Genomic DNA, 27,968 nt, shown 5'->3' on the forward strand with positions numbered 1-27,968 from the left:
AAGATCTGTCAGCCCAGACAGAAGCTGTTTGTATTGCACACCCGTCTTCTTAAACTTAGACACCAGAAGAAGTGCACTGGGTTTCAGCAACTACTACAGATGCTCTGAATGAACCACTTATTTCCATTCACACAGCAAGCATGTGTATTTGAACCCACATGGGCCTCGTGTCTGAAGCTATCTGTATTTTGTGACGCATACTTCCCAAACATCAAAACCACTGAGGTTTGTTTGCAAGCTGCTGAAAGAAAATAAACTCATTTGTTTCTCTAACCATGTTAAATTTTGTCCATGGAGGCCACTGTGAGTCAGTAATGGTAATGGAAAACATACAAACTGACAGGAAACTTGGCTGTTATTGCATACACTAAAATACTAGTATTTTGTTTTTAAGGAAAGATACCTTTCTCCTCTCCTCTGCAGCCTCCAGCTTTTTCTGGATCTCCTCAAGAGAGAGTTCTTTCTTCTTTGGAGAAGCTAAAGTTCGTGGTGCTTCGGAGACCGGAGATGGAGGCTTTAGGATCAGTTCAAAGGCCTGGCCAGAGGCACGTTTGTTGATTTGTTTCACTTCCATGTCTGCACAATAACATGAGAAATGGTAAGCTCTTCAATACTCAGCAATAGTGAAGAGAGAAGCAGCACAGACATCAGAGTAGGATCAGAAGTACAGAAAAAAGATTTAGCATCTTTGCCTTGGGCATTTTAAATGCAATGGCAGATTACGGGCTGAAAACTCATCTCGGGAGAAGTATATTCCATTTTATCTGTAATAGCTTAATTATACCTTAATGTCATAAAGATAAAAATTTACAGCAGTTTTGGAAGCTTATTGGGGTTCTGTGTCATTTCACACCCCCTGTGAGCAGTGCCCAAGCCGATTAATTTTTTAAGTGTGTTTTCATCTTTTCTTGGTTTCCTTGGGAATTATGCCAGCTATGAAAAGCTGTAATTCTCAAATGGGTAGTAGGAAAAGAACAGCTCAGTATGACAGGACTAGCTTTATTAATTTAGTGAGTTGCTACAAGGAACAATAGCCAGCATCATGGGCAATACACAATCAGTAAGTAGTAATAGCCAAAACCAGCAAATAAGTGGTTAGATCAGCAAATTATTCACTGACTAACACTACGGACTGGGATGATGACCTGAGTCATTTCCCAGCACCAGCACATTATCTGACCTGCAGGATGATTTCCAGAGAAAGTCACTCACCATCATATTTATAGATGTTCATGTTGCGAGGTTCCGGGTAAAAACAGGAGCAGATCAGAGAGAGCATGGACAGCTCCTTCATCTTTTCCTTGTAAGCTGAAATGAGAGATCTCGTTAGCATGCTTCACTTCCCCAGCTCCTCCTTGGTGAATCTCTAGCTGAGGTGACTGGCTGGAGACCAGCAAATCTGGTCTCTCCTCCACCTGGCAGATTTCTCTAGAATATTTACTTTCAACTATTTCTTCTGAACACTGAGCCTTTATCAAATCACACATGAGATGCCCAGTACTGCAGAGACTATTTCTGATCTCTTACATGACCTCGGCCTTGGGTGTAATGCAGACAGTCCTCTCTGGTTTATAGAAAATGAATCTGGCTACCAGGAAATGTATTTAGCATTGGAAGAATGCCATGACTCCACTCTCTCCTGGCAGGTGGAGAGACATGATGCTCTTACAAATCCTCTGACGTATCCAAATGCAATTGAGAACAGCTCTGAAACACTGCCCATGTGTTGCCATAGGCAGATGCTAAAGACATTATCTGTTACAAATGAAAATGTCATCCAGATAATTAAAAATAAAACCAGAAATGAGGATACATTTATCAAATCCTTTGCATAATATCCTTATTATGCGTAAGTACTTGAAAAAAAATTCTTCCTCCCTTACTGGCCAAAGTATGTTGCTTCCAGGTCTAGCATATATCAGCTGATGCAATAAATACCCTTAAAATTTACCTTTACAGTGTTACTTTTATTGACTTTGTAATGCCTATAGGCCCCAGTCATGCGCTGAGGAGGAGTTCATCTATAAATGGTGATACCAATGCCTAACCATTATACAGTGTTCTGCTTTCACCCTAATTTCTATCATCCCAGCTTGTACATAGGAAAATTGTCTTGTATCTGGCAAGTCAATGACAGATCCCAGACTAGAGACAGTTCTCCTGGGTCCTGGGGCAATACCCTAGCCACTGCCCACACTGCATAAAGCATGTATGTTGAGGGAGGAGATTGTTTCAAAATTCATCTTGGCACGCACAAATCCCTGCTACTATCAAAATCCTATCTACAGAGACAGACACACGTTTGCTGCTGGCATGCGAAATATGGCTTAAAATATAACTGCAGCTGAAAGTATTGTACGTAACAGATTAATCCTTGATGTTACTAAAGGAAAATCAGACAGCCCTTTGATGTTCAAATCGTGGATACATATTGAATTGTTATTCAGCCTTTCTCATAGATGCTTTTGTGCTTTCTGTAATTTTTGCCTACTCAGAAAGGCCCCTGAAGTTGATGAGGGTTTGAGAGACTTTGGGAGCTGCTCAGTATGGTGGTATTTGAATGATCTACCAGTTTAGGAATGGATTTCTAGCTGCCAGTGGATGGTCGATTAATTAATTTGCACAGGGGCCTCTAATCATGGACATTAAATAACCCACCTAAAGGACATACAACATTTTGGAAACCATTGGTGAAAGCCAGAATCTCAGGTGAAGAGCATACTGAAAATTTTGCTTTCTGTGAACTGAGGTTGTCACGGAAGCTTGGACTTGACAAGTTTTTTGGTTGGAAATATAAGTACCAACTTGTAAGGAATAACTCAAAAACACTCTGAAGAGACAAATCATGACTAGCTGATGTGTCTTAATAGTCAAACCTAATTATATGTTCATTTAGGCCTCCATCCAACAAAGCATTTACCCGCATGCATAATTTTAAGCACATAGGTGTGGTTGTTCAGACTGTCCTTTGAGGAGGGCTTGCCCAGCCTGCTGCCCAATATTGCACATCCTTTCCAGGAGGGAGAAGTGGAGTGGGAGCATGAGAGCCAGCACGCTGCCGGGGAGGCTGCTAAACCTACAGAACATGGATGCTGGGTTGAGCGTTAAAGACATGGCCACTCATGACACAAGCTGAAAGCTGTATGTTCTTGCACAAGGTCTGCTCAATCACTGCTACAGTGTATGCCCTGAAATGTCCTTGTAGAAAGATCTATGCAAAGCACCATCCTAGGAACCCTGCCTTTTGGGGCCTTTGTTATTTTTATCTTTGCCTGACAATGAAGGTGTCTTGTTTTCTAACAGCATTTAAAACAATTAGAAAAAGGTGTTTGTTCTCCCAGCTTGCCATCCGCAAAACATTGCTAGAGAAAGGTAAGAACATGCTCAGCTCTCCTTCCTTTCAGTACAATAGCTGCACTGAAAGTACGCTGGTGAAATCATTGTCCTGTTTCATTCTGGCCACTGACAGAGTTAGGATGACTTTCCATGCTTTGTAAGCATTGCATTTTCTTTTTTCATGGTATTGATTTAGTCTCCATTTGCCCTAGAAAATCCTTCAACCATAGCTGGAACTTGGCCTGAATACTCACAGAACATTCTGGAGAACATGCTGCAACCCTGGGAACCAAGACACATGCCATGTTGATGAATACTGTTTTTCCTGTTGGAGACTTTAGGGCTGAGGGCCTCAAAGGAACTGAAGAGCTACACACCTCCTCAGGGGTCCAACATCAGCATAGTGATGATGTCTCCCCTTTGACCAGGAAAATAACAGCTTACTTGGCAGCACTGAGTAGCAGAAGCCCTGCTTTGCTCAGCTGTCCTTTCCTTAAACTACCATACATTAAAAAAAAAACCCAAAAGCACTAAAGTTAGCCCAGCTAGTGATCTGATAAGAGTGGCTGACCCATGTCACACAAGTTGAACAGTGAGATAAATGTGCTTTCCCAAATCCCAGTGTGTTAGTGTTTTAGCCATAGAAGACCGTTTTCCCCAAAATAAATGTTCTTCTATTAGAAAGCAGCCCACTTAGGCCAGAAAGCAAACAGCACAGCATTTATGCAATCTGCACAGGACTTCTTGTGTTAACTGAAGTAGGCACAAATATTATCTATCTTATAGTGGAGCTTTCGAAAACCCTTGAAGACAAGCAGTGATTGCAGCAAAGTTTATTTTTCAAAAGTGTTTCGACTGGCTTGCTAATTACAGAGCTCCTTGTGCAGTCATGTAGGGGACATATCATTCCATTAACTGTGCAGGTTAAATGAAGGAAAGTAAATGATGGTAATCGCAATTCTACAAAAGCTTTGATAGGGAAATTGCTAAGAAAGAACAATGTTGAAAAAGATGGCAACGGAAACCTCTTAGTTATATACAGCAAGATTTAAATGTTTATATGCATTAAAAGCTTCAAAATTGGCTAAAAGCAGAACACTGATTTTTGCTAAAGCCAGAAGGGATTTCAGTATTAGCAATTCTTGCAGTTTTGCTGTGAATATCCTAGAATTTACAGGTCTTCTTAAATTCAAAAGCTGTGTGACTATTTCAGAACCTCATCTATTTTTTTAAATAAATTCCTTATATTTAGAGTTGCAGAGAAAGCCTTAGAAATATTATCTAATCCCCTTAAAAGCTTTGACAGCTTCAGAGAAGTCAGATAGCTTTGAAACTCAAGAATGCATGATTTTTTTCTGAATGAGTCCCAAATGCACCTTAATACTAGTGTTTTAAGCTATTTTCTTAAACTATTTTTAACAACCCTGTTTAGAAACTGTGAAACCATGCCCTGGGTTGGGTGAACATTTCCACGCTCCTTCTTTGCGGGCTTTCTACTTGCTGGTCCAGGTAAGATCTCCCACAGGCTTTCAAGGGTGCCAGTGCTACACCTGCATGCACAAGCAGGAAAGCACAGCAGGACTGGCTCTCCAGAGGGAAACAATATTAAGGACTCCATGCCCATGCTGTATGCATTTTGGGGTTCTTTTCTTTAGACTAGTTCAGTCCCGTTTAATGCCTGCAGCATAGCGGATATACTGCTAATGCACTAATGCACTCCTTCCAGTTTCATTACCTACCAAGTAAACCACTTTGTGCCCTCAGAGACTGGTCTACAATGTCAGCCAAAGCATGGTCAGCTGGGGTGTTTTGATGATTCTCTTTGAAAGTGTCAAATAATATGCTTATTCAGATACATCCCATATTCCTCTACAAACGACAGAAAATGACTCCATTGCCAGTCCTGAAGCTCATTTGCGCATTGAGTGAAGCTAATAAGGAAGAGTTCCATGCCTGCCATTAGAAGCCAGCAACCAATTATTTGTTGCTGGCAGACACAGGAAGATTAGGGAAAACACTGGTAAAACCACCCTGCCTGTTTTAATCTGTTAACCAGTAGCTATAAGGAATATTTTACAGTTTACACTGTAAAATGAAAATCTGTCCTGACTGACAGGCCATTGGCAATTTGGGTCACATTTTGTTCCTTGGCAAAGCACTGCTAGGACAGATTGCTGTGTCACAGCAGAGACCATTATTCATAAGCAAGACTATTTTTAACAAATAAAAGCAAGAGAGATAAGTGTAAATGTTACTTATAATTAACATCTGATGAAAGCAAATATATTGATTCCTTTTGCCTTACTGAATCCAGTCCACATACAATGAAGCGTTACTGATTTTTGATGGTTCAAGTCCTACTAGCCAACTGCTTCTTGATGTTCTGCACACCTGGAAGGAAACAGAAACTGGCATGTTGCCCATGGTCAAAATATGCAACTGATAATATTGCTCAGCCCTGTGTTCCCATGCCAGGTACCTGTGAGATAGTCAGCTTTCTGATACTGAACTGAAATCATAGAATCATAGAATGGTTTCAGCTGGAAGAGACCCTAAAGATCATCTAGTTCCAAACCCCCTGCCACAGGCAGGGACACCTTGAACTAGACCAGGTTGCTTAAAGCCCCATTCATCCTGGCCTTGAACACTGCCAGGAATTGGGCATCCTGCTTTGCTTTCTGCTTTGGAAGAGACTGCAGGGAGTAAGAATTAAGATTAGATGAACCCCGTCCTCAAGCACAAGCTCCTGCATGCCACTTCTCAGTACAGTTCAGGCTGGAAAAGATCTGGATGGAAAACCCATCCCAAGGAATACACAAGCAGCTGTTTGCTTATGCAAAGACTTCCCAATAATGCTTTTCTTGCATCTGTCGTGTGTAGATGCAAACACATACAAACATGCAGATCAGAGAGTGGCACAAGTCTGACTGAAAATTGCCCCTAAATTTCCAGCTTAATCATTGATTATGAGTATGGATTTTTGGACTAAAATGGACTACTCCAGATGACATGTCTGTGATTTTTACTTAATGTGTGTGACTGGATTAAAATTTTTTTGTTCACTTTATTTTCTGGTGTCAGAATGTTAATGTTAAGATGTAAAGTTACTATTTTGTATTATTTCTATTTACGTAATTTTCAGTGCTGAAGCAATGAGAAAACCCATTTACTGAACCCTGACTGTTATGGTCACCTGTGACATGAGTTAATGGGACTATTTTCTTATGCTAATGCAACTGCATTGTCAAAATGAGATTTTAATGGAAGATTTTTTTTTAATAATAAAAAATAATTTATCTTGTCATGGTTACTCAAAACAAACAGTGATGCAGATGCTTTGCCATAGTCACTATTAGAGAGTCTTGGGCCAGATTGTGTTGTCTGTTTGCAGAAAGGAAAACTCACGTTTCCTTCCAATGTGGAAGGAATACAGACACATGCCTGTCCAGAGCTTGTTGGTGAGCTCAGAGCTGTGACAGCATCACCACATGGCATGCTGCTGGAACATGGGAAGAACGGACAGGAAGGCTATGGGTAGGCTTCTCCTCCTTCTCTGGCTCTGCAGAAACTGGTCTGCAGCATTGGCAGAGCCAGCTGCTGCACTCTGTCTTCTGACCCACCCCTTTGGAGAGCCAGTGCATCACATCAGCATGAGGAAGCCCGTGGCAGTTCAGTTCCAACAGTCCTCCAGGACTGAGGGGAAGGAAGCAGAGCCCAGTGCTAATACAGAGGTCCGTGATCCTCCTGAAACCCATTTAAACTTCAGGGAACTTTGGCCAGGGTGAAAACAAAAATTCCAGTGATATTTTTTTCCCAAGTGGAGAAGACCTCCTTCTTTAAGGTCTGCTTTGCCTTTGCAATTTTTTCAAGACTTCTCCTCCCATATTGCCCTCCCTACCTCCACACCTTATCCTCCTTCCCCCAATTTTCTTCCCATAGAGCTTTTTATGTAAGAAAAGGTGTGAGATAGTAAAGACACTTTGAAGACAATGAAGAGGATGAACAGTGAGGAACGAACTCAAAGGCTAGAGTACTCCTACGTCACCTTTATTTCCTGCTGGTTAACTGAAGACAACTGTTCAGTTTCTTGCAGTGAGAAGTTCAACACCTGTTCTTCAGATGCTTTGGCAGAATGCTGATGTTTAAGATGCTGAACTTATACCTACATTCATAAGAGGCTACCACAGCCATAGATAGTTCGTATTATCACCTAAGCATGAAAGTTGTGTAAGCATCCATAGTTTGCAAATCTTTAAGGCAGACCCTTCCAGTAACTGTTCTATCTGCTGTCTCCTGTATTCTAAGGAAGCACAAAAGACTGTGGAAATTCAGCTATGGGATGATGTGAACCAAAGAGACTTTCCTGAATGTGAAGTGGATGGCAAAAGAAAAAGGGAGTAGGCTGTACAGTTAGTCCTCACTTGCTCACCTCACCTGCTTTAGAACTGTTGCTGGTTTTGTTACATACCTGCACACAGGAAAAACACTCTCTTTTGTTATTGTAGTAAGCCTGGCTGTGTCATGTCTCACAGAAAAGTTCTGTTTTACTTTTAGTTTAGGACTATTGATACAGTAGTAATAATGATTCTGTATGTATTATTCTCGGTCTGATCCTATAATTAATTTTTCTGTTCTCAAGAAAAATCCCTATCCCCTGAGTTATCACTCAGAGTCTTCTATGAATGATTTAAGAATCAAAACCTTAATCCCTGGAATTTCTGAATGAGCGGATTTGCTCTCCATGATTTAGTGCTCACTGTGTGAAAAGTATTTCCTTCACATCGTATGCCAGAAGGATTGTGATATACCCTTTCGCCAGCACACAGAGCCGTTAAACTCTTTTACTTCTGAGACAGGTTAGATGATACAAAATGGCTTAAAAAGCCAGGTATTTCACTCAAAAATTTCCACTAACATGGCTTTGAAGATGCCCCCTGGTAAGCAGCACTGAACCAGAATCTCAGTCTCCATGCAGGCTAAAAGCAGTGTTTTCAGGGGTGCTAATGTCCATGTGTAAAGGCCAGAGAAGCAGAAAGCTTCTTACAGACTCTCCTAACACACCCACTCCAGCCCTGCTGTTCACAGATTATCTGGTCTCAGCATGTCTGAGGCTGGGGCCACCACCTGTACTAGCCTGCCATAACAGCAGCTAGTGTAGTTTGCTTTGGGACTTCCCTGCAGCAGGTCAACCCCCAGATGTATGCTCCTTCCCTCAGAAGTGCCTGTGTAGTGCTTAGGAGCCCCCTGAGCCATGCTGTTTCCTGGCTGCAAAGCCGTGGTGCTTAATCCTGGGGCCTTGCTGGTGGCTGAAGCACCAGGGAAGGACTTGCAAAGGAAGTGGTTCTTCAGTGTCTTTGTCAGTATGGGGTGGACTGCATTACAGCTTGGAAGGTGCAGAGCCTGCAGGCAGCCTGCTTTCCACCAACAGCCCTGGCATGTAGGTATCAGTCATCACAACGGCAGTGTGCCTATGCTTGTGCTGATCCAGGCATGGGGTGGGAAGCGCAATTTTGAGTCCTTGTGTTGAGCGCACTAGACTTCCTGAGCACCCAGCAGTCAGGGACTAGGAGATGGCTGCTGTCTCCCAGTACACTCTTAAGGTGATCCTGTTATTGCATGTGGAGGTCCATCTACCTGTGCACTACCTTCTGCACAAACAAGTTGGATGCCAACACCCCATGCTGAAGAGCTTATGGTGTGAGAAAGACAGGCAATGGATGCTGGAGGAGAAATGACACAGAGTTGAAAAAAACTGCTTCAGGTCACAGATCCTCTCTATAGGAAAGCTTCATGGAGAACACAGGTCTCCTGATTTCTGGAGTGACACCTTCATTGGCACAGGCTGTCTCCTTGAGAGTGTTGCTGGCAACACTGGTACTGGCTGGTGAAACAGCCCCTAGAGTGAGGATGCAAATTAAGTATGATAACATAGAATGGCAAGTTTAGTTCTGCAGCCTACTATGATCAAACAGCATCTCCCCAAGGCATGAATCGTGCTACGGGTTCTGTTTTAGTGCAGTAAGATTGGGTTACTAGAGCAGGGTGTGACAGAGCTGGCTGCCAGTATCTTTCATTTTATTGACTCTCTCTTTCAGCCACGTGTGCTCGGAACAGTGGCATTTATTCAGTTTTTCCTAATAATCTCTTCAGAGGCTTCCACTGACTTGATTTTGCATCACCTTGATCCCTTTATGTAGGCTCAATAAATTCTTCCTGGTCGTCTATCATCTGGCCACGTATCACCTGCTGACATTGGATGTCATTTTGTTCCATGGTGGCTGTGTATTATCATGCCTACAGAGTAATGACATAATCCTGGCATGTTGTCAGTCTTCACAATTGAAATAAGAGTTTTGCTACTGTTTCTTTTCATCTGGACACAGTAGATCCTTTCTGGATTTGTACTGGTGTTATTTCATGTTATGAAATACCATCCCCTGTCATTGGACTGAGATCACTGCCAAAACTGTTCTAACAGCCATATTGAGCTCAAGAGAGCAAATTTTTAGCAAGCTGGGCTTGTCCAGCCTGGAGACCTCATAGCAGCCTTGCAATATCTGAAGGGGGCCTACAAGGATGCTGGAGAGGGACTCTTCATCAGGGACTGTAGCAATAAGACACGGGGTAATGGGTTTAAACTTAAACAGGGAAAGTTCAGGTTAGATACAAGGAAGAAGTTCTTTACTGTGAGGGTGGTGAGGCACTGGAATGGGTTGCCCGAAGAAGTGGTAAGTGCTCCATCCCTGGCAGTGTTCAAAGCCAGGCTGGACAGAGCCTTGGGTGACATGGTCTAGTGTAAGGTGCCTGGGCCCATGGCAGGTGATTTGGAACTGGATGATCTTGAGGTCCTTTCTAACCCAAACCATTCTGTGATGCTATGATTCTATGTTCTGAAAGCAAGACAGTAATGCAACATCAAGCAAAGGAACAGCACAAAATCCTTCAGCAAGGCAGGCAATTTAGAAAGAATGGGTAAAAAATCCAACTTCTTCTGTTTTCATCATTCAGGGAGTCTTAGCTGCTATGTACCTCAATCAAGGGAACAGAGACACATTACTACAGTGCCAGTTTTCATACACAAACAGGCTGGTCCTTGTCATTTTTCTGGGATCAGATACACATGTGGTTTTAACAAAATTGTAAGCCATATATAGAATGTGACTTTTTTTTATAATTCATATTGGGCTTGTAACCACAGCCCTCATTAACAGACATCCTGCGCCATTCCAAAGTGCAGATACCTTTGATATCTTCCAATATTTAAAAAACTGTGCTTTGAACTGATGAAGGCAAAAATATTAGTTATTCACAACTCAAGGCTCAGAAAACAATAAGTAAATTCAATTGCAACGTACATGTTTTTTCTTTAGGCAAAGAAAATACTGAGGGCAATCAGCTAAGTAGACGCTTGTGTTTACATTATATGGGATGGATTATAGGGTTGGACTCTTGATCTTTGCATTCCAGCAATGAAATGCATTCCTTGCTTGCTGAGTCACTCCATTGAGCGCAGAACCAATTGCAATTATTTTCACACCATAATTATCAGGAGAATCAATTTTAGAGACAATATGCTGCTGTGAGGGCTGTGGAAGCTACCCCTCAAACTAATTATTTCATATAGACTAGAAAGCCCACCTTGTCATGTCTGAATAGCAGACACATAGAATCATTCATTATTTAGTTTATACATACGTTTATACATAAAAATGTATATATAGATAGCTTTTTTACATATGTTTATTGGTGGATTTAGAGCAATCCACATATATTTAATATACTTAACCTAAAGCCAACTATGTGTAACTGCATCTTTATGCTACTACAATCACTCTTTCTAACTGCCATGACTACCGACTAAGTGCCAAAATGCAAAAGACAATGAAAGGAGACAGTTTGAAAAATCCAATATTCTTCTGGGTTTTGAATGGAATTTTAATTTTGTGGGACATTTTAAAATAAGGATGTCTCATCAGTTTGAATAAAGGCATTAGTCTGCTTTCTGTACACAATCGCAAATGACGTATGTAAGCAGATTACTTAAAAATGAAGAGCTCCTATCCTTGCAATAATACAGACAATGGCATACACATTATAATTGTGTTAATTAACAAGTGTTTAAAATCTGAATGCCAGAACAAAATAAGCTCTTAGTAAATGACTTTAAAGTTTCTGAGTTTGTCTGTTTATGTAATTTGTATTTGTGGAGGATTTTGCTTTAAACCCAAGGAAGTGTGATAATAGAAACTGTGTTATGGATGCTGCAGTAGTCTTGTTTATGCTGTGTTGCTTTACGTCATATGGCTTAATTCCATTTTTTTTTCATAACAAAGACTACAGAAATTAAATGCTTTTATACAAATTTAAGAGTCTACACAATTTGGTACATTTGGGAGCAAGGGGCTGTATTTATTTGATTACAAGATATTCCAAAGGACTGGATTTCTGGGTCTAGAAAAATTTAATCCCTAATTTAAGGATGTCTCCCTAGGAGGAAGCCTGTCAAGGGCGTGTTTATTCCTGGAGAAATTCTTTCATTCAAAAATAATGTCTTTAGGTTTTGAAGGACTTGGAAAGCACTGCACAGAGTAAGCAAAAATGACACCAACTACCTCATCAAGGATGTTGATACGAAGCAGAATCTGTAAAATTCATTATAATAATGATAATGCCATTTTCATTTGGCATTATCTCCTAACCAGTGTGCAGCAGAATGACTAGGAAAAAGATCTTTTGGCCCCCAAATCTAGAAACTGGGGCTACTTCTAGATATTTCAGTGTTCACTGTGAAAATTTATTTCACAACAATTAAAGACATAAGATACTTTTCTGTTGGTCTTCTACAGAGTTCTAAAGAGAGTACAAATGCCCATGTGAGATTGAGATTTTAGATGATGTTTTGGTGTGTGTCTGCATAAACCCATAACTGTCGATGCTGAAAGGTGAAATCTATGCACCAAAATACTAATGGATACTGGGGCAGTGACTTTTTTCTTTTTCCTTTTTTTTTTTTTAAATAAATTTACAGAAATAAATTGAGTGCATGTAGGTTTGCCCTGAAAGTTTCACACGGAAGAGTTTTTTTGCTGTTTCTTCCACCTTTCTTTTAAAGGGGTCAGACTGGGAAAATGGAGAGATGAAGGAGGCTGGCAGCAGAGGTATGTATGACTCAGCAGAAGGGGAGGCTGGGTTCACCGGTAGTCGGAGGTGTTTGGTGCTGTGGAACTGCACCTGAGGTACTGCATCCAGTTCTGGGCCCCCCAATTTAAGAGGGACATGGAAGAACAGGTGAAGGTCCAGTGGAGGACTACCGGGAAGGTGAGGGATCTGGAGCACGTGGCCTGTGAAGGGTGGTGGAAGGGGCAAGGTTGTTTAGTTGGGCAAAAAGGTGGCCAAGGGACAATATACTAACTGCTTACAACTATTTGAAGGAAAGATCAATGAAATGACAGACCCAAGCTCTTCCACATAACATATACCTGTGCTTCTGTGGCTTCAGATTTTTCTATATGATCTTTAACTAAACTATGTTATTATTACTAATTACCTGATTTATATTTCTACTATTTCTACTACAGAAGTATTTCTATATTTCTACTATTGCACCCAGCCATATCTTTATGCATATATTCAAATATTTGATTGCTTCCATTAAGCAAATAATGATACCACTCAAGATCATATTGCTAAAATATATCAGTTAGGTATAGATTGTAAATATTATAGAATACTTTAATCAGAAGATATGAAAATGAATGAACAAAAAGAAAAACAAAGAATGACAGCCGCTTCTTTGAAGCCATGTTGATTGTGTAAAGAAATTAGTATATTATTCAGAATTGATTAAATTGGCTGAGAGAAAACATTTGCCAGTGGAATATTTTGTTACAATTGACGCCACAATAAAACTAGAACAAGAACCACCGTTCAGAGGAAGTGACCTGTGTTTTAAGTAGCTCTGCTCAGACTTGCATGATAGAAATACAGAGATTCTTTTTAAGATGTAAAATTAATGCTTAAATGTCTACACTATAACAATTTATATGGACTTTCAGTAATGTGACTGCTCTAAATGAAATCTTTCACACCTCTTTTTTTTTTATCTTTCTCTTCTCCTTCCTTCTTTTATATTGTTTTTCAATTCAGTGATTTTTTTCCTGAGCTGAAACATTACTGAAGATTTTTAGAATTCATCTGCTCTATCAGTCTATTTATCTCTCTGCAGCTATCTATCTGTTAGACAGAGCCTCTCTGTCTCTATTTTTCTACAGTACTGGCCTTCACTTACACAGAAGAGGATCTTGAATGAAGAGACACTGCTCTGCTACTAAATCAACCACACGAGGAGTCAATCCCTGCAGAGATGCTCCATTGGTTTCTGTGCGGCTCTGGTGTGAGGGTGCTTGGCTCATTTAGAATAAAATAGCTAGATTTTCAGGGCACCGTGCACCAGCATATCCCAGCATCAACAGCCTGTCACTAAAGGCAAATCAGAACTTCTTCTATTTATCAGACCGTCCTTTCTAAAAGACTTATCAAATTTCCAGGACTGGCTTGGCCTTCATATTTTTCAGTATGTTCTAAAAGTAGCAGGAGATGTAGATAGCCAAACGTCAACTTATAACAGCCTGTTTTTTCTCTTTGGTTGTATAACCAAATTCTTTTTTATGTATTAAAAAAGTCTCCTTTCCTGTATAATCAAATTCTCCTTTATTAGTGTAGCTGGCTTTTGTATGACTTTTCAAAATAATAAAGGAGATGTTTCCTTCCTAAGATGATGCTTTGGGAGATTTAAAGGAGAGGAAAAATGGGTTCATCACACTTAAATCAACACGGGTCTACTACCATAGATTTCCACTGGTTTAGGATCTAATTCTAGCAGGGCTGATGCTCCTGGCGTTTGCACATCTGAGCAGCTTAAATGTGTGACCCATACACCACAGTGAGCCATTGCTATTTCCCACCTAGTGCCACCTTTTTACTTCCACTGCATTAGAAAATATGGGAGTCCTCTTTCCACTGGACATGACTTTGTTAAATTACAATTTGGCCTACAGTTTTCAGGGCTGGAGGGCTGCCTCTTTCTGAATTTTGGAGAAGCTCTTAGCAAAAATTATTTCACTGTTTCTAGGAAGATGTCTAGGGAAAAATAGATGCATGTGGTAAACTAAACGAGAACTTATTTTATTTGTTTGGAAGGCTCTAGCGCTTTGTGCCAGGAAATCATTCCTCATTTGAAAAATCTGCCCAGGCCTGGCTGTGGAAGAAGTTGCTGAAATATTTGATTTCAGGCTTCAACCACGACTGACAGAGACATGTCCAAGCTTTACAGCCAATTGATTTGCAGTGCTCCTTGTCACTGTGGATCAGGGGAGTGCTGGAAATGGGAAAAAGAAGAGGAAAGAACTATCCTGTGGTCTTAATTCTTCCCCTTCTGGCCCAACAGAAGTGTGGAGGATTAGCAATTAGCAGATGGAATGGGCTGTGTGAAGGGACGACAGCTCAATCTGCCTGGTAAAAGAAATTGCCAAGAGTAGATGAATTAAAAATAAAAGAATAAGAAACAAGGGGATGGGACGATTGAAACTGGACCAAGAATGAGGGTGATACTATGACTGAATTGATGAGATTGGTTTAAGAAAATGAGGGAAAGAATACCAAGGAAATGGACTGGGACTGGAAATCAGTAGGTGGTGGGTATGGAGCAGATGGAAAACTCTGATGAGGATGGCAGATTGCTCACAAGAAAGTCTTCCTGACTGCTAGCTCAGACTTTCCTCTAGTATGTAAATGACACTAAAAGACTATAAAAATATTAGAGTAGCAGTTCAGGGGCAGACTGAGGTCCATCTCATACAATACTCTGTTTCCAGGATACTTTTTCTTAATTTCTGTTTTACTTTACGAAACTATATTATATAATTACATAGAAAAGTACTAAATGTAATTTTGTAACCTCTGTAATGTAGATTATTCCTGTTTGCTTCTCTAAATGCCTTGAATTTTTTTGTCGGGGTTTAGTATTTATTCTTACTGTGGCAATTTTTTACCCTTGACAGGACTGTTCACATCTTCTGTGCAGAAACCAGTGTGCCAGCAGAACTGAGACCTCTAGAATAGCATTGGCAAGCTATGCAGACTGATAATTACAATTCTGCAGAGCACTTAAATGTACCTCTGTCATGTTTAATCCTGTTTTTCAGGCCTCCCACCACTAGAAGGTGAAATTCTTTGCATCATTAATCTAATGCCGTATGATTCTCTGAATAAGACATTTCCCTTTTTAACATTTCAGAAAACATAAATGCACTTCAAAAGGGAATAATTTGAATCCTCAATGCAGATTAAAATAAGTATCTTACTATTAGCTTTCTTAAGAAGTCATTATTGATATTTTACTTAGAAAATAATGATGTTTAGAGATAGAAAATCATTTCTCCAGCAAGAAGATACTTGCCTTGAGAACAAGTGGTTTGTTAACAAATATTAAACATTCTGGTTTTTAAACCACAACGAATATGGGATTCTTTCCTATCTACAACATATAATACTGAAAGGTCTCTGACTACAGACTTGACAGTGTAAAAAAAAAAATAAAATCTAAACATAGGAGAGATACTAGCTTAGAAATAAGTTTTTTGTATTACATCTACATAGCGAATTGAATAAATGCCAGTACTTGGAGACGAAGACTGTATATTCAAGTGACTAAAAACATACCTGCTCAGTGACATCAGTAGCTCTTTCTTTTCACATGAATGATGTAGGAAACTAATACATCAAAATAGTTAAATATTATATTTAGTAAAGGCTAATAAAATGCTTTACAGAAATGAATTTCAATTCCAAAAAAGTCTTTGAAAAACTACGGAGCTTGATTCATGCATCTATTTTAAATTAAAAGATTTCCCAGGAGCATGCAAACACTTTTTTACAGCTCCATTCAGGTAACTGGAAGAATTGCATTACAAAAAACAAAAACCAAAAAACAAGTTTTGCTACACTTTTATATACAAATATAGGTAATTTTTTTTGTGCATCTTTGACCTGACTGGTCTCTACAGTCTTTTGCAAAGGAAAAAATAATAACTATAATAATATTGAACACTTCAAGGAGCCCTGCCAATGAAATCATATCAGGAGACATCCTAGTGGAAAACAGACGATGAATGTGAACACATGTATATCAGCAATTTTAGGCCAAAAGGACAATTTGTCTTTTCAATAACTTTAGAAAGGATCAAAAATAGTAGAAAGATCAAAAGTTTTAGCTACATAGTCATTTAGTGACTAGTGAATATATTTAAATGTAAAAGACTTAAACATTAGAAGGTACCTTAGTTAGCTTCAGGTAAAACATACCTTACCTTAAGGTAAATTCTCAATTTGTAGACTTCTACACCAATCAGTAGTATAAAATACACACCTTTTTTTTTTTTTTTTTAACCTAAAAAATCCCCCAAGGATTACAAAAAGAACCTGAACGCTAACATAGCTTCAGATGGTAAATTGCTTGGTTTCCTAATTTGATCACAACGGATTTCACAACTTCTGTAACATCCAAGCATAGTTATACATTTCCATGCATTATGGAACATAAACCTCACATCACAATTCTGGGGTAAGTATTTAAGATTATCCCCATCTTAATGAAGAGAAAGTCAGTTCATAAAATGATTAAGGGACAAATCTGATAAAGGAGCTAGGTGCCTAAAAAGTTGTTTAAGAACAAAATCAGACTTCTAAATCCAAAATGTGGATTCTGCAAATTCCTGCATGGCTGCAGAGAGATCATGAACATCCATAAATACCACAATTTGTGCTCTTCAAATTGGTGGTGCATTGTAGGGTGCTACTTTTTTGTACAAGCAAGGGTGCCTCAGACTTGAACTGTTTAATCCCCTAACACTGGCAATTGGATGTTCTTCCAACTCAGACCTTGCCCTCTGAAGAAATCTGTGTAGCCTATTTCATGAGAGCATGTGGCACGCATAGATAGGACAGGGTCCTGCATAAATCCAGGGGCAGCCACTGCTTTCCTTTAAAATGCAGCTGAGAGGAAATGTTGCTGGCAGTCTTATTGTCTTTTGGGCCAACTGTCTACAGTGAGCACCTTTGACTGGGAAGTGCCAGAGCTGCGTTCAACCTTTTTCAGAAATGAGGGGATTCAAGGTGAAGGGTCCCATCTGCCACCCAATGAAACTCAAGTTTTATTTTCTGCTCCCACAACTGCTTCTATTTTGCTGTATCATGCAAAATCCAGCAATGGTCCTATAGGTCAGAGCTTCCCAGTTATAGGTGGAGGTCATCTCGCCTCCTGTGTGCTCTCTTGTTCTCTCTCCAGCCAATGGCAGGGGGGTTGGAACTAGATGATCTTAAGGTCCTTTCCAACCCTAACTATTCTATGATTCTATGATTCTATGATGCTCTTCCCTCAGGAGGGTGGAAAGGGGCCACAGCTTGGTGGTTCTAGTGTTCTCTGGAGAGGGAGGACACACAGGGACAAGGACTACCACATCCCAGCAGAACACTTGGAGGCCAACGACCAGCTGTTTGGCTGAGGGGCAGGAGCACACCCACTGACCTCTTTTTGCTCCCACCACGATGGAGGAGACTGAAGCAGGGCTTCTCTGCAGCCACAGATGAAGTGCCCAAAGGCCAGCTGAAGTCTCACTGTTCCCCCCTGCATCTCTCTCTGGTCACTGAGTGATGAGTACATTCACTCTAGGCAGCCTCCAGCAACGTGCTGTTCGGCCATAGCCAGAGGCACTGACCTCTCCCTGTGTGTTGTGGGGGTACAGTCACACCTCGATCCCACCACAGATGCCTCAGAGCTTTAGTAACTCTATCCTAATTCACCTCTCTAGACTACACCACCTGCTTGGGGCAAAAGTGCAAAAACCACCCCAAAACCCCACCCAAAGGCCAACAATCCTGTTTTGTGATTGAAGGATCACAATGGTTCCACACAATAACTGCTACAACAGTGATGGGTTTTGTGTATTAGTATGAATGTATAATTTATAATTTATTTATGAACTTCTTGGATTAGACAGCTATACCTTTAAAAAATAAATAAATTTCTGAATGTCAGCAACTTCAGCAAAGTTGAATGTTTTGTGTAGATGCTGTGCATCAGTTTAACTGCACATCCTGGCAGAAAGAGCTTAAATTCATTTCATTGGTTAAACTATATTTTAGCAGACAGAAAAAGGATAAATGTAATAATTGGACGAGAAAATTAAATAATTACAGAGTAGCTTTGTGTGCTGGTATTGCTCAGACATACGGTGTCTTGAGTATTTTGCTCCCAGGAGCCAGCATTTCTGCATCAGTCCATTTCTTTTGACTGAGGATGTTGGTCTGTGCAGATTGAGGTCTCTAAAGCAATTTTTTTCTGGCTTTGAAAAGTGCTGAGCAACTAGAGCAATAGACACTGACTGCACTGTAGTCATGGGTGCCCAGCACCTTGCACGATTGAGGTATGTGTCCCAGGTAGAATTGCTGGCTGATGGTCGCAGGAGGACTCACATGAAAACTACCACCACTTCAGACTGTATCCACAGAATTCACAGCATGAGCATTTTGTGCAGCCTAGAAAGACTTGTGAATGGCAGACATTCCTTCAAATCATCCTGCAATTTCTGTGGCCCCCATGGGACGAGGATCAGCTGATGGTGCTGAGGCTAGTGGCTGGACTCCCTTAGCTCCAGTGAGGCAAGCCTTATTTGCAAAGTTGGTTCATCTATCATCCATTTTATGGATACTGCTGAAGAAGACATGTTCTCTATAAGCCACCTGATACCAGCAACAGTTTTTTTGTTTATAAAGGTGACTTGTATGGAGAACATTGGATTTTTGAAGGTAGTTACTGCAGAGATAAGTGAGCACTGGTTCATCATGTGCTATTTGCTCCTCAAAGCACTGGGCAGTGCCAGCATAAAGGACTGTGAAGTCTGGTAACAGAAACCGACAGGCAAATGGACTCAATATATGTATACAGCCTGGGGGGAGCACAGCCGGTGAGAAGACTTGTTGGAGGACTTCACTTCCAGATGTATTGTTGCCCACTGGTCACAGGGCTAGGAGCTACCCTCAGTCCCTCACACTCAAGTGGTAGCAAAGCTTTCAGTGAGTTTATTTTCCAACTGTGTTAATTCTTTGGGGTGACACCATTTTAGGATGCCTACTTTAAGACACCTAGAGCTTGATGTTTTTCAGGAATGATGAACATCTCTTGTTCCTTTTGATTATGAAGGTAGTTAAATCAGACCTACATGAAAATGCTGCATGGGTCAAGTATTGCCCAGACCTACCTGTCATAGGAACCCTTTCATCTTTGTGTTTCAAATTACATAATAATGCCTACTACTCACAGAAGGCTCTTAGGAGAATTAATTAGTTAATTTTCTATCATCTCTGAAGGCTAAAATGCGATCTAAAAATATTGCTGGATTTGAGTGTCCCATCTCTCTTCTGTAATGAGGTTGTTGGGCTTTTTCTGTGGTTTTGTTTTTGTTTTTGTTTTTTTTTCTATTTTCATTAATGCTATTAATTTGAAAATGGAGAATTCTTTTGTAAAGAAATGGCTACAAATGTCACCAGAGAAAACCTAACCATGAGGTTGGATTACACATATATTAATAGTAAAAAATAGGTGTGCAAAATGTGATCTAGAGAAATGTATTATTGTTGTAAAATACCAAAGAAATGAAAAAAAAAAAAGAATTCCACAATTAATTAAAGGCAAATTCAAATTGACAAAATCAATGTGAATGAATTACAGGTATACACTATTAAACAGGGAAGCCTATTTAGATAGAACTTATATTAGAACAAAGAGGTGATGGAGGTGGAGGTGAGAGAACATTTTAGAAGTGTTCAAGCTGGTGAATTTTATTTTTATTTCCTCAGCATGTTATGGGATCTCTTCCATAAGATGATGGAATAGATGACACCCCATACTCCTGTCTGTACTTCACAGGGTAAGTAAAGAACTGCTATGAGGCAACATTCATTCTCAGCCATATGGACTGTTTTTAAGCTCATACTGCCTCAATTCTCAATAGCAGGAAGAGTAATCTACTCTTTAAAAACAGGGAAAGAATGTGAATGGGTGTTAACCTTCAGTTCTCTAGTAAATTGTACTTGCTACCAACTTTATATTAGCTTGGTAATCAAAATTTTTGGAAAAATAAGCTAATTGAAATGTTTCTTCTAGATCTTGGCAAAATTTGGAATAACAGTGTCTCAGTCAAATCACATTTCTCCTAACATAATGAGACAACAAAGTCTTTTCTGAATCTTGTCTAAATTCCTTCTCATCTTAAAGTAATTTCCTATTTGTCTATTCAGATATGCAATTTTATGACAGTTGAAAATAATGCAGTGCTGATTTGTGTTAATTTATTTATAAAAGGGGAAGAACTGTACTTATTTATAAAAGAAGGTTAAAGCCTTCTGCTAAAAACTGCATAATATGGAAAGGAGCATGTTCTGTCCAAATTCAGCCTGGCGCTTAGCCATATGCTGTTTAATTTGAAGCTTGTCGCTGCCATTGATGTCCAGATGACTACTCATGCACAATTGTGGAAGATCAAGCAATTCTTGAAGTGTACTGGCAGATCAGAGGCAAAATGCTTACCCCTTTGCAGTAAAACCCCCTAGTTATTAAAATAATTGAACCAGTTAAATTCAACAACCATACACTTACTTGTGATTTCATCTATATGTTTGTATACCAGATAAAAGAATAATGCAGTACTTGGTTAATAGACAGACTTAACAGTGACACTGCATCCATCAATCTGAGTATGGAAGACTGGGCTTGTAACTAAAATGCAAATGACAAAGTAGAAGAAGAACTCTGAAGCACTTTTACAACAGTTTAATCAGTCTTACTGAGATACGCAAAGGAGGCAGTGTGGGGCTGCCTGAACTCCTGTTTCCTCAGAAACCCACCTATTTATCACCTCACAGAGTTCCTGACTGTCTCAAAAGCAGTCTGAATTAAAACAATTATTTAACACATTATTAACACATATCCCATATACTTCTGTCAAACAACTTCCTACAAAAAAGAACCATAATTGTGACAGAGACTTTCTGTGTGATGATTGTCTGAAGATGTTTTCATAATAAATTCTTTAAATTAAGCACCACAAGGAAAGAATGAAATAATGGTTTCTAACACCTTTTTTAGCTCCAGTGGCATCACTGACAGCTTCATCCTCACACTGCCATGTACATACCCTAAGAAAGTTTATCCAGCCAAGTGCATGGCGTATAGGGTAGGGAGCATAATGCATGAAGGAGTCCATCCATCCAACCCTGACTTCATTCGGAGAATAGTGTCAAGGGAAGGATGCAATTTAAAAGCCCCCAGAATTTCTGTATGGTTGTGTTATATGAAATTTAAAAATAAGGCACACTTAAATACAAATACATAAATGTGTGTGTGTGTGCCTTGTGTGCATCATTCGTATACTCTGTAAACTAAACAGAAACAACTCCATGGGCCTTGAGGGTGTATTGAGCTCCAGAGGTTCTTGCAGCTGTTGAAATTCCAGTGTAAGACAAAGGGACTTTCCCTGAAAACCTTTTATTTAACAGAGCTGAAGAGAAAATTAGGCTTAATTTTGCTTTCTATGGCAGAAAATAACCACAGGCTTATCAAGGTATTTAGCATCTGCCTAACCTGAGTTATGTGGTGTTCTGTCCAAAGCCCGTAGGACTATCCACATGCTCAAACTCAGACACCCGCTTAAGTGCCTTGCTGGAGCAGGGCCAGAAACATAACAGCGGGCCAGCTTAAGCTGATTAGAAATGTTCTGTTGGCTCTGGTGGCAGCAGGATCTAGCCTTCACTGCCACTTTGCAAAATACGGTCCTTAACAGGGAAAAAAAAAAGGAAAAAATCAGGCACTCTGTAGTTCTCTCAGTGGTCTATTGGGTAAAGCTTGAGTACAAAGCAAATATAGCTTATTTAGCACTAACTGGAAATGTGTATGACTAAGAATGCATTTATTTTTCCACATGAACATAAAATTTGTTGCCCTGAAGAAACTCAAGATAAAGCAGCTTACTCTAATCAGCTGCCTAGATCCAAATTTCCTCTACAAATAACTATAACAAGGAAGAATAAGGTTTAAAGAAACGGTGAAGAACATACTTAACCTTTGGGAGTTTAAAGAGGGAAGATGCTTTTAAAAACATATCTTTCACTTTTTAATTGAATGCTGTTGTAATTAGCGCTGTTAGAAACCCGAACATTGCTTTTTATTGCTTGCGTATGTAGCTCCTTAACCAGGTATTATCAATAGGCAAACTGGTGTGACATGGTCAGCCTGTCTCTGGGCAAAACCAATGATTCCAGGCATCTCTTGCTGCAGAAAGCTTCCCGTTTGGTGCTGTGAGATCATTAATCGAAGGCTGAAGAGCCCTTCCTTCCCTAGTGACAGAATTCCTAACAGGCCTTCTGCGGAGATCAGTCTCTGACTGCCTACAAATTATCAATACTGATTACCAGACTGCTGCAGTGGGGAGGGGATGGCGTGCTCGGCACTGCAGGGCTGGCCAGACTCCCACAGCCCTGTTTTCCCTCCTCTGCTTGCACCTATGGCTGTCTCATGCCTTGTTCCCAGGGGTGCCATGGCCAGCTAAAATGCTTTCAGTCCACACCGATTATTCCTCAGGAGCGGAACATCAGCGTTCAATTAAATAAATGTATAATGCATCAGAAACAGGAGGATTTGGTGTAACTTTGTGATTTACAGAGAGAGTCTGCACAAAACGGGAATTTGAATGGGATTTGCTTCTTGGGGAAGGATAATAATTGTGTTGGAGCGCTCCATTCTTATTCTGCAGGATTTGTGCGTTCATGACTTTAATGGTGAATGATTGTGAAAACTTGAATTTGAATGCGTCAAACGTAGGTCCTGCCTCATTTACCCCAAAAGAAAAGAAAAATCAAGGATCAATAGTGTCTGGATGCTTTCAGCAGCCTGTTCTCCCGCTTCCACACCCTCCACTGCGATTTTGCGCCCCCCCCCCCCCGCAGCCTCCCTCGAACAAAGAGGCCGGAGCCGTGCTGCGCCTTTAGCTCCCGTCACGGGCGCCGGGACAACCGCCCGGTGGCCAGAGGGGACCGTAGGGCAAAGGGCTCCTGGGGGGTCTCGGTGCCGCGGCTGCGGCGGGCAGCGCGCACCTCCCCCGGCCGCGCCCGACCACTCCCCAGGGCCCGGCGGGGAAAGGCGGGGGGCGCGGCGGCAGGGCGCGGCTCCTGGCCGGGGGATGGAGAGGGGGACCGGGAGGGTGGGAGGATGCTGTGCTTGAAGCTGACAACCGCAAGGTAACAACAGCCCTCGGGAGAGAGAAAAACAGGGTGGGAACTGCTAGAAAATACCAGCTAGCTCTGATGCAGTGACCTACTTCAGCCTGTCCCCTCCGTCCCCGTTATCCACCCCCCGTCAGACTGCAGGTGCGGGCAGCGCCGGGGCAGCAGCCGAGCGGCGGCTCCCCTCTGCTCCCCCCCCCCCACGCCACCGCCCCTTCCGCCGGGCTGGGCGCGGCCGGCCCGCAGTGCGCGCCGCGGCCAGTGCCCGCCCCGCTGCAACCACCCCACCCGACCCTTCTCGGTCCCCAGGGCAGCACCACGGGCACCCGCTCTCCCCGGCCCGGCGGTGCCTGTCCCCCTGCCCGCTTTTCCTCTTCTCCCGATGCGGTGCGTTTCAGGAGCAGACGGGAGCGCAGACAGGGAGCTACGGGGGCTACAACGCCGGGGGGACGCGTATCTACAGTGGGGATAACTTTCCGGTTCGTTTTCTTTCTTAAATATATATATAATATATATTAATATCATAATATATATATTAATCTTCAAAATAACGAAAGCTGTTTCAAAATCGGGCTGTGCTCATGTGCCGTCCTCACCCATCAGTAAATAATTAATCCGATCTCAGGATGGTAAAAGAGCCCCGGGGTCCCCGACCCTCTCCCTTTTTTTTTTTCTGATCAAAGAAATCAAAAATCTGCTTAGCGTTGTCTTGATTTCCTCCTAAACTCCAGGGATGCTGGGAGGAGCGGCCGGTGCCAGCAGCGTTCCCAGGGAATAGTGGCCGGTGTAGTGGCTGGAGGAAAGAGAGGCATTTTCTTACCCATCGCTGTTTTGGCCATGGTGGGACGCGCAGGCTCTCAGAGGCTGTGAAGGCAAAGGGGTCCAGCTACAGCGGCAGAGAGAGGAAGAGAAGACTGAGTAAGGCACTGAGTCAGCAGAGTGGGGCTGTGCAAGAGAAGGAGTGAGAGGCAGGAGCCCATGAATAATTATCACTCCTCTACCCAAGCAGATTGGCTCTAGAGGTCCCCTGACATGACTCCTGCAGAGGCAGAATCTCCAGGCATTAAATATTGATCCACCAATGGTGCTGGAGTACAAAGTGCCAGAATGCAGTTTGAAATGGAAATCAGCCCTTGAATGCCTCTCCCCCCTCGGCCTGGCTTCGATAGTACATTCCATGTCAAATGTTTTATGTCTTACATGAGAGAAGCCTATTGGTGTTGAAGGCTCTGCTGTTGCTACCTGTAAAACATGTACAAATTCATTTTAACACATTTTATTCTAAAGAGACACCCAAAAAAAAAAAAAAAAAAAAAAATGGTACCAACACAAGGGATTTTCTAAACCATTTCAGTAAAACTGCTGCTCAGATTATTTTTATCTCTGCATCCCATTTCTTACAAAGGTATACAGATACCATAAACAATAGTTTTGTATCAAATGTTTCTCCATGTTGGTATTTGTTTTCATATCTCCAGACCTTACCCTGGACAATTGGAACTCTGCTAAAACATGGTGAATGGAAGCTGGACCTGCTCACACTCATGAGGGGCTCTGGAAAGCCAAACGTAGGATAAGTGGGGGAAAGAAGTCAATAGCCACGCCCCTGCTGTGCTATAATAGAAGTCACTGGGAAGCTGTGTGTGTTTCACCTGATAAAGTGTGCAGGATGGGCCCTGATGTCAGTATCACATGAAAGGGGATGGACACATTCTAAGGATTCTCTACATTGATTTATGTGCATGAGAATGATCTACATTCTCTACATCCTCTCTCCCCAGCGAGAGGAACACCAGTGACATGACTGACAGCCACTACACAAATGTGGGTGTTTAATTCAAATTCTTGCTAGAAACATGGCAGTGATTGGGCCTATTTGTACATCTCCTAGGGCTAGAAGCAGTTACTGGCCTGGGGGAGACAGCATGCAAGATGGTGGTACAAAGAGGAGGACATTCCATCTTTACTGTCTTATCCTTGTGCTGTCCAGCTGGAGCTCATTTGCTTCTCCCAAGGGAAACCAGTCCTATTGTTAGAAGCTATCAGTGATAACAGACTCCCACGCTGCTTGTAGACAGACATGGCAAATTTTCAGCTTGGAATTTGGAGGATGCTACTTGTGGAGTTGTTTCACAGTGTGTATGGGGGGGGGTGAGAAAAGTAGGAGGGGGCACAGAGGTCGCCCGGGTGGAGCTCTCCTGGAGCAGCCAGATCGCAGGCAGGGCACTGGCACCATTCTCCTTCCTTCAGTGGTGCCATTGCAGCTGCATAGTCCCTGTGGTGTGCCAGCACTGGCTGGGATGTTCTTCCTCCATGTATACTTCCCTAGGACAGGTATGGTAGGATTACGCTTTTCAAGCTTCCTTGATGCCAGTGAACAGCATCTTTGAGTAAAGCACGAGTCTGAGGGCCAGCTTTCTCTTTTAGAGTCACTATTGGTGATTTCTGAATTGCAGGAACTAGGTTGGTTGTGGTTTTTTTCTTTAAATGAGGATAGTAAAGTCTGGAAGTGATTCTGGGGAGAGGAGCATCCCCAGACTGCACAATGTGCCCAGGGAGATTGTGTGTGATTCACCAGGGTGTGAGCTGTGGTGGGGCAGATGCTGCGGTGGCTGCCTGCCGAGGTAGCACGGCTCGGCGGAGGGGGTGAGGTACGGGGATGCAGGGGGTGGGCGATCCCCTGCATGCAAGGCACCGAGAGAAACAAGGTGGCCAGAGGGCCCTGCGGCCTTTTGAGGGGAAAGACTTCTTGGCCTTCAGCTGTGGCTGCATATGGGGTAGAGTGCGCAGAGACAGAGATCTCTTAGTGTCGGGATGTCTATAGTGAGAGGAGCTTGCTCCTGAAAGGAAATGGTGAGAAGCGACTGAGTGCAGCGCATGGAAGGGCGGAGGCAGGGGGACGCCTCGCCCTAGCGAGAGACAACCCCCATTGCCCGGTACCCCGGCAGGTGTGGCCCCACCCCGGGCCCGGCGGGGCAGCAGGCGGGAGCAGAGACCGGCCCGGCCCGGCGCGGGCGGAGAGTGCATGGGCGCTGTCCGTTGTGCTGGAGGCGGCGGCACTCCTCGGGGCGGGGTGCGGGCGAACAGGCAAGAAGGGGGCAAGCTGAGAGACAGGCAGGGATGCAGGCAAGGAGGGGTAGGGAGACAGGCAGAGGAAGCAGGCATGCACCGAGGAGGGGCAGGCAGGGTTGGGGTAGGCAGCATTGGGCGCGGCTGTCTTCCCCCTGGCCCCCCCCGCGGGCTCTGCGCCAGCGCGGCAGCCGCAGCGCGGAGCGGGTGAGGGGCCGCGGTGAGGCTCCGCCCGGCCCGGCCCGGCCGCTCCCCGCCGCTCCCTGCCACCCTGCTGCCTTCCCGGCACGGGGCGGCATCGGGGAAGCGGCGGGGCTCGGCTGCACGGGGGAGGAGGGGACGCCAGGACTGCGCTCGGTTGTTCTGTCGGTGTCGTCTCCCCGTCGCGGCACCCGGCATGCCCAGCCCGCAGCAAGCCCACCCTGGCACCTGGCTTTTTTGTTTAATCCTGTTTTTCCTCTCCTCCGAGCTCAGCCGGCGGGCAGAGCGGGAGGGTTCCTGTCGGCGGTGGGTTCCCACAGCCCCTGCAAGAGCTCGATCGCACCCGTCTTCCCCGCAGCCACCGCCGCAGGGACAGCAGCACTTACCGCTCCCGGCCCTGCCACCCGGCGGTGCGGGAGCGGCTCCTCTGCCCGGCCCCCGGTGCCCGAGGCCGGGGCCAGGGCCCGGATCTTCCACAGTCCCCTCCCGCGGGAGCCGGCGCGGTACTGCCGCGGGCTGTCAGGCCGGGAACGGGCCTTGGCACTCCCTCAGGGAGGGGGTACAGTGTTTCCGAGAAAGCGGTGCAAGAAATTGCATGGCAATCAACTGTCACGTCAAACCCTTGGCATATGCAGGAGCAGTTATGAGATGCTCCATGTATCATCTCTGATCCACTGCCACCTTTTGATGTTCTGTTTCACATAAATTTTAGAGGGAGTGTGAATCAAGCTCCTGCATGTTCTAGCAAGCCTAGGACTTGTTTTCCTTCACAGTTTGGGCCTTCTCTTTAATGACATTAAAATGCATTTACAGCCTAGCCTAGCTCCAGATCTAGGATGCCCAGGCTGTAAGGATGTGCTGTGGCGCAAAGCACTCCCTAACTGCTTCTAAATAACAGTGGGATATAACTGGGGCTTTCACCCCACTTCTGTTGGATGCTTCTTCCATGTCTTTTGCCAGATAACTGAAAAACTGTTGTTCTTTTCTCCATTTCTTATAAAGGATCTTACTTTTTACCCCTTTGCAGA

At 42.8% G+C, this 27,968-nt stretch overlaps 1 protein-coding gene across 1 annotated transcript in view; it reads right to left on the reverse strand.

Moving 5' to 3' along the window:
* STMN2 (stathmin 2) overlaps positions 1-24,829 on the reverse strand; it is a 38,634-nt gene extending 13,805 nt beyond the window's left edge. The window contains exons 1-3 of the mRNA XM_030505578.1: positions 24,491-24,829; positions 1,213-1,308; positions 404-576 (exon numbers count right to left, since the gene is read on the reverse strand). Coding sequence (XP_030361438.1) covers positions 404-576; positions 1,213-1,308; positions 24,491-24,509 — 288 coding nt within the window. The 5' untranslated portion in view covers positions 24,510-24,829. The remainder of the gene's footprint in view (positions 1-403; positions 577-1,212; positions 1,309-24,490) is intronic.
* Positions 24,830-27,968: the final 3,139 nt, after the last annotated feature.

Source organism: Strigops habroptila, chromosome 1, assembly GCF_004027225.2.
Source record: "Strigops habroptila isolate Jane chromosome 1, bStrHab1.2.pri, whole genome shotgun sequence".
Lineage (NCBI taxonomy): Eukaryota > Metazoa > Chordata > Aves > Psittaciformes > Psittacidae > Strigops > Strigops habroptila.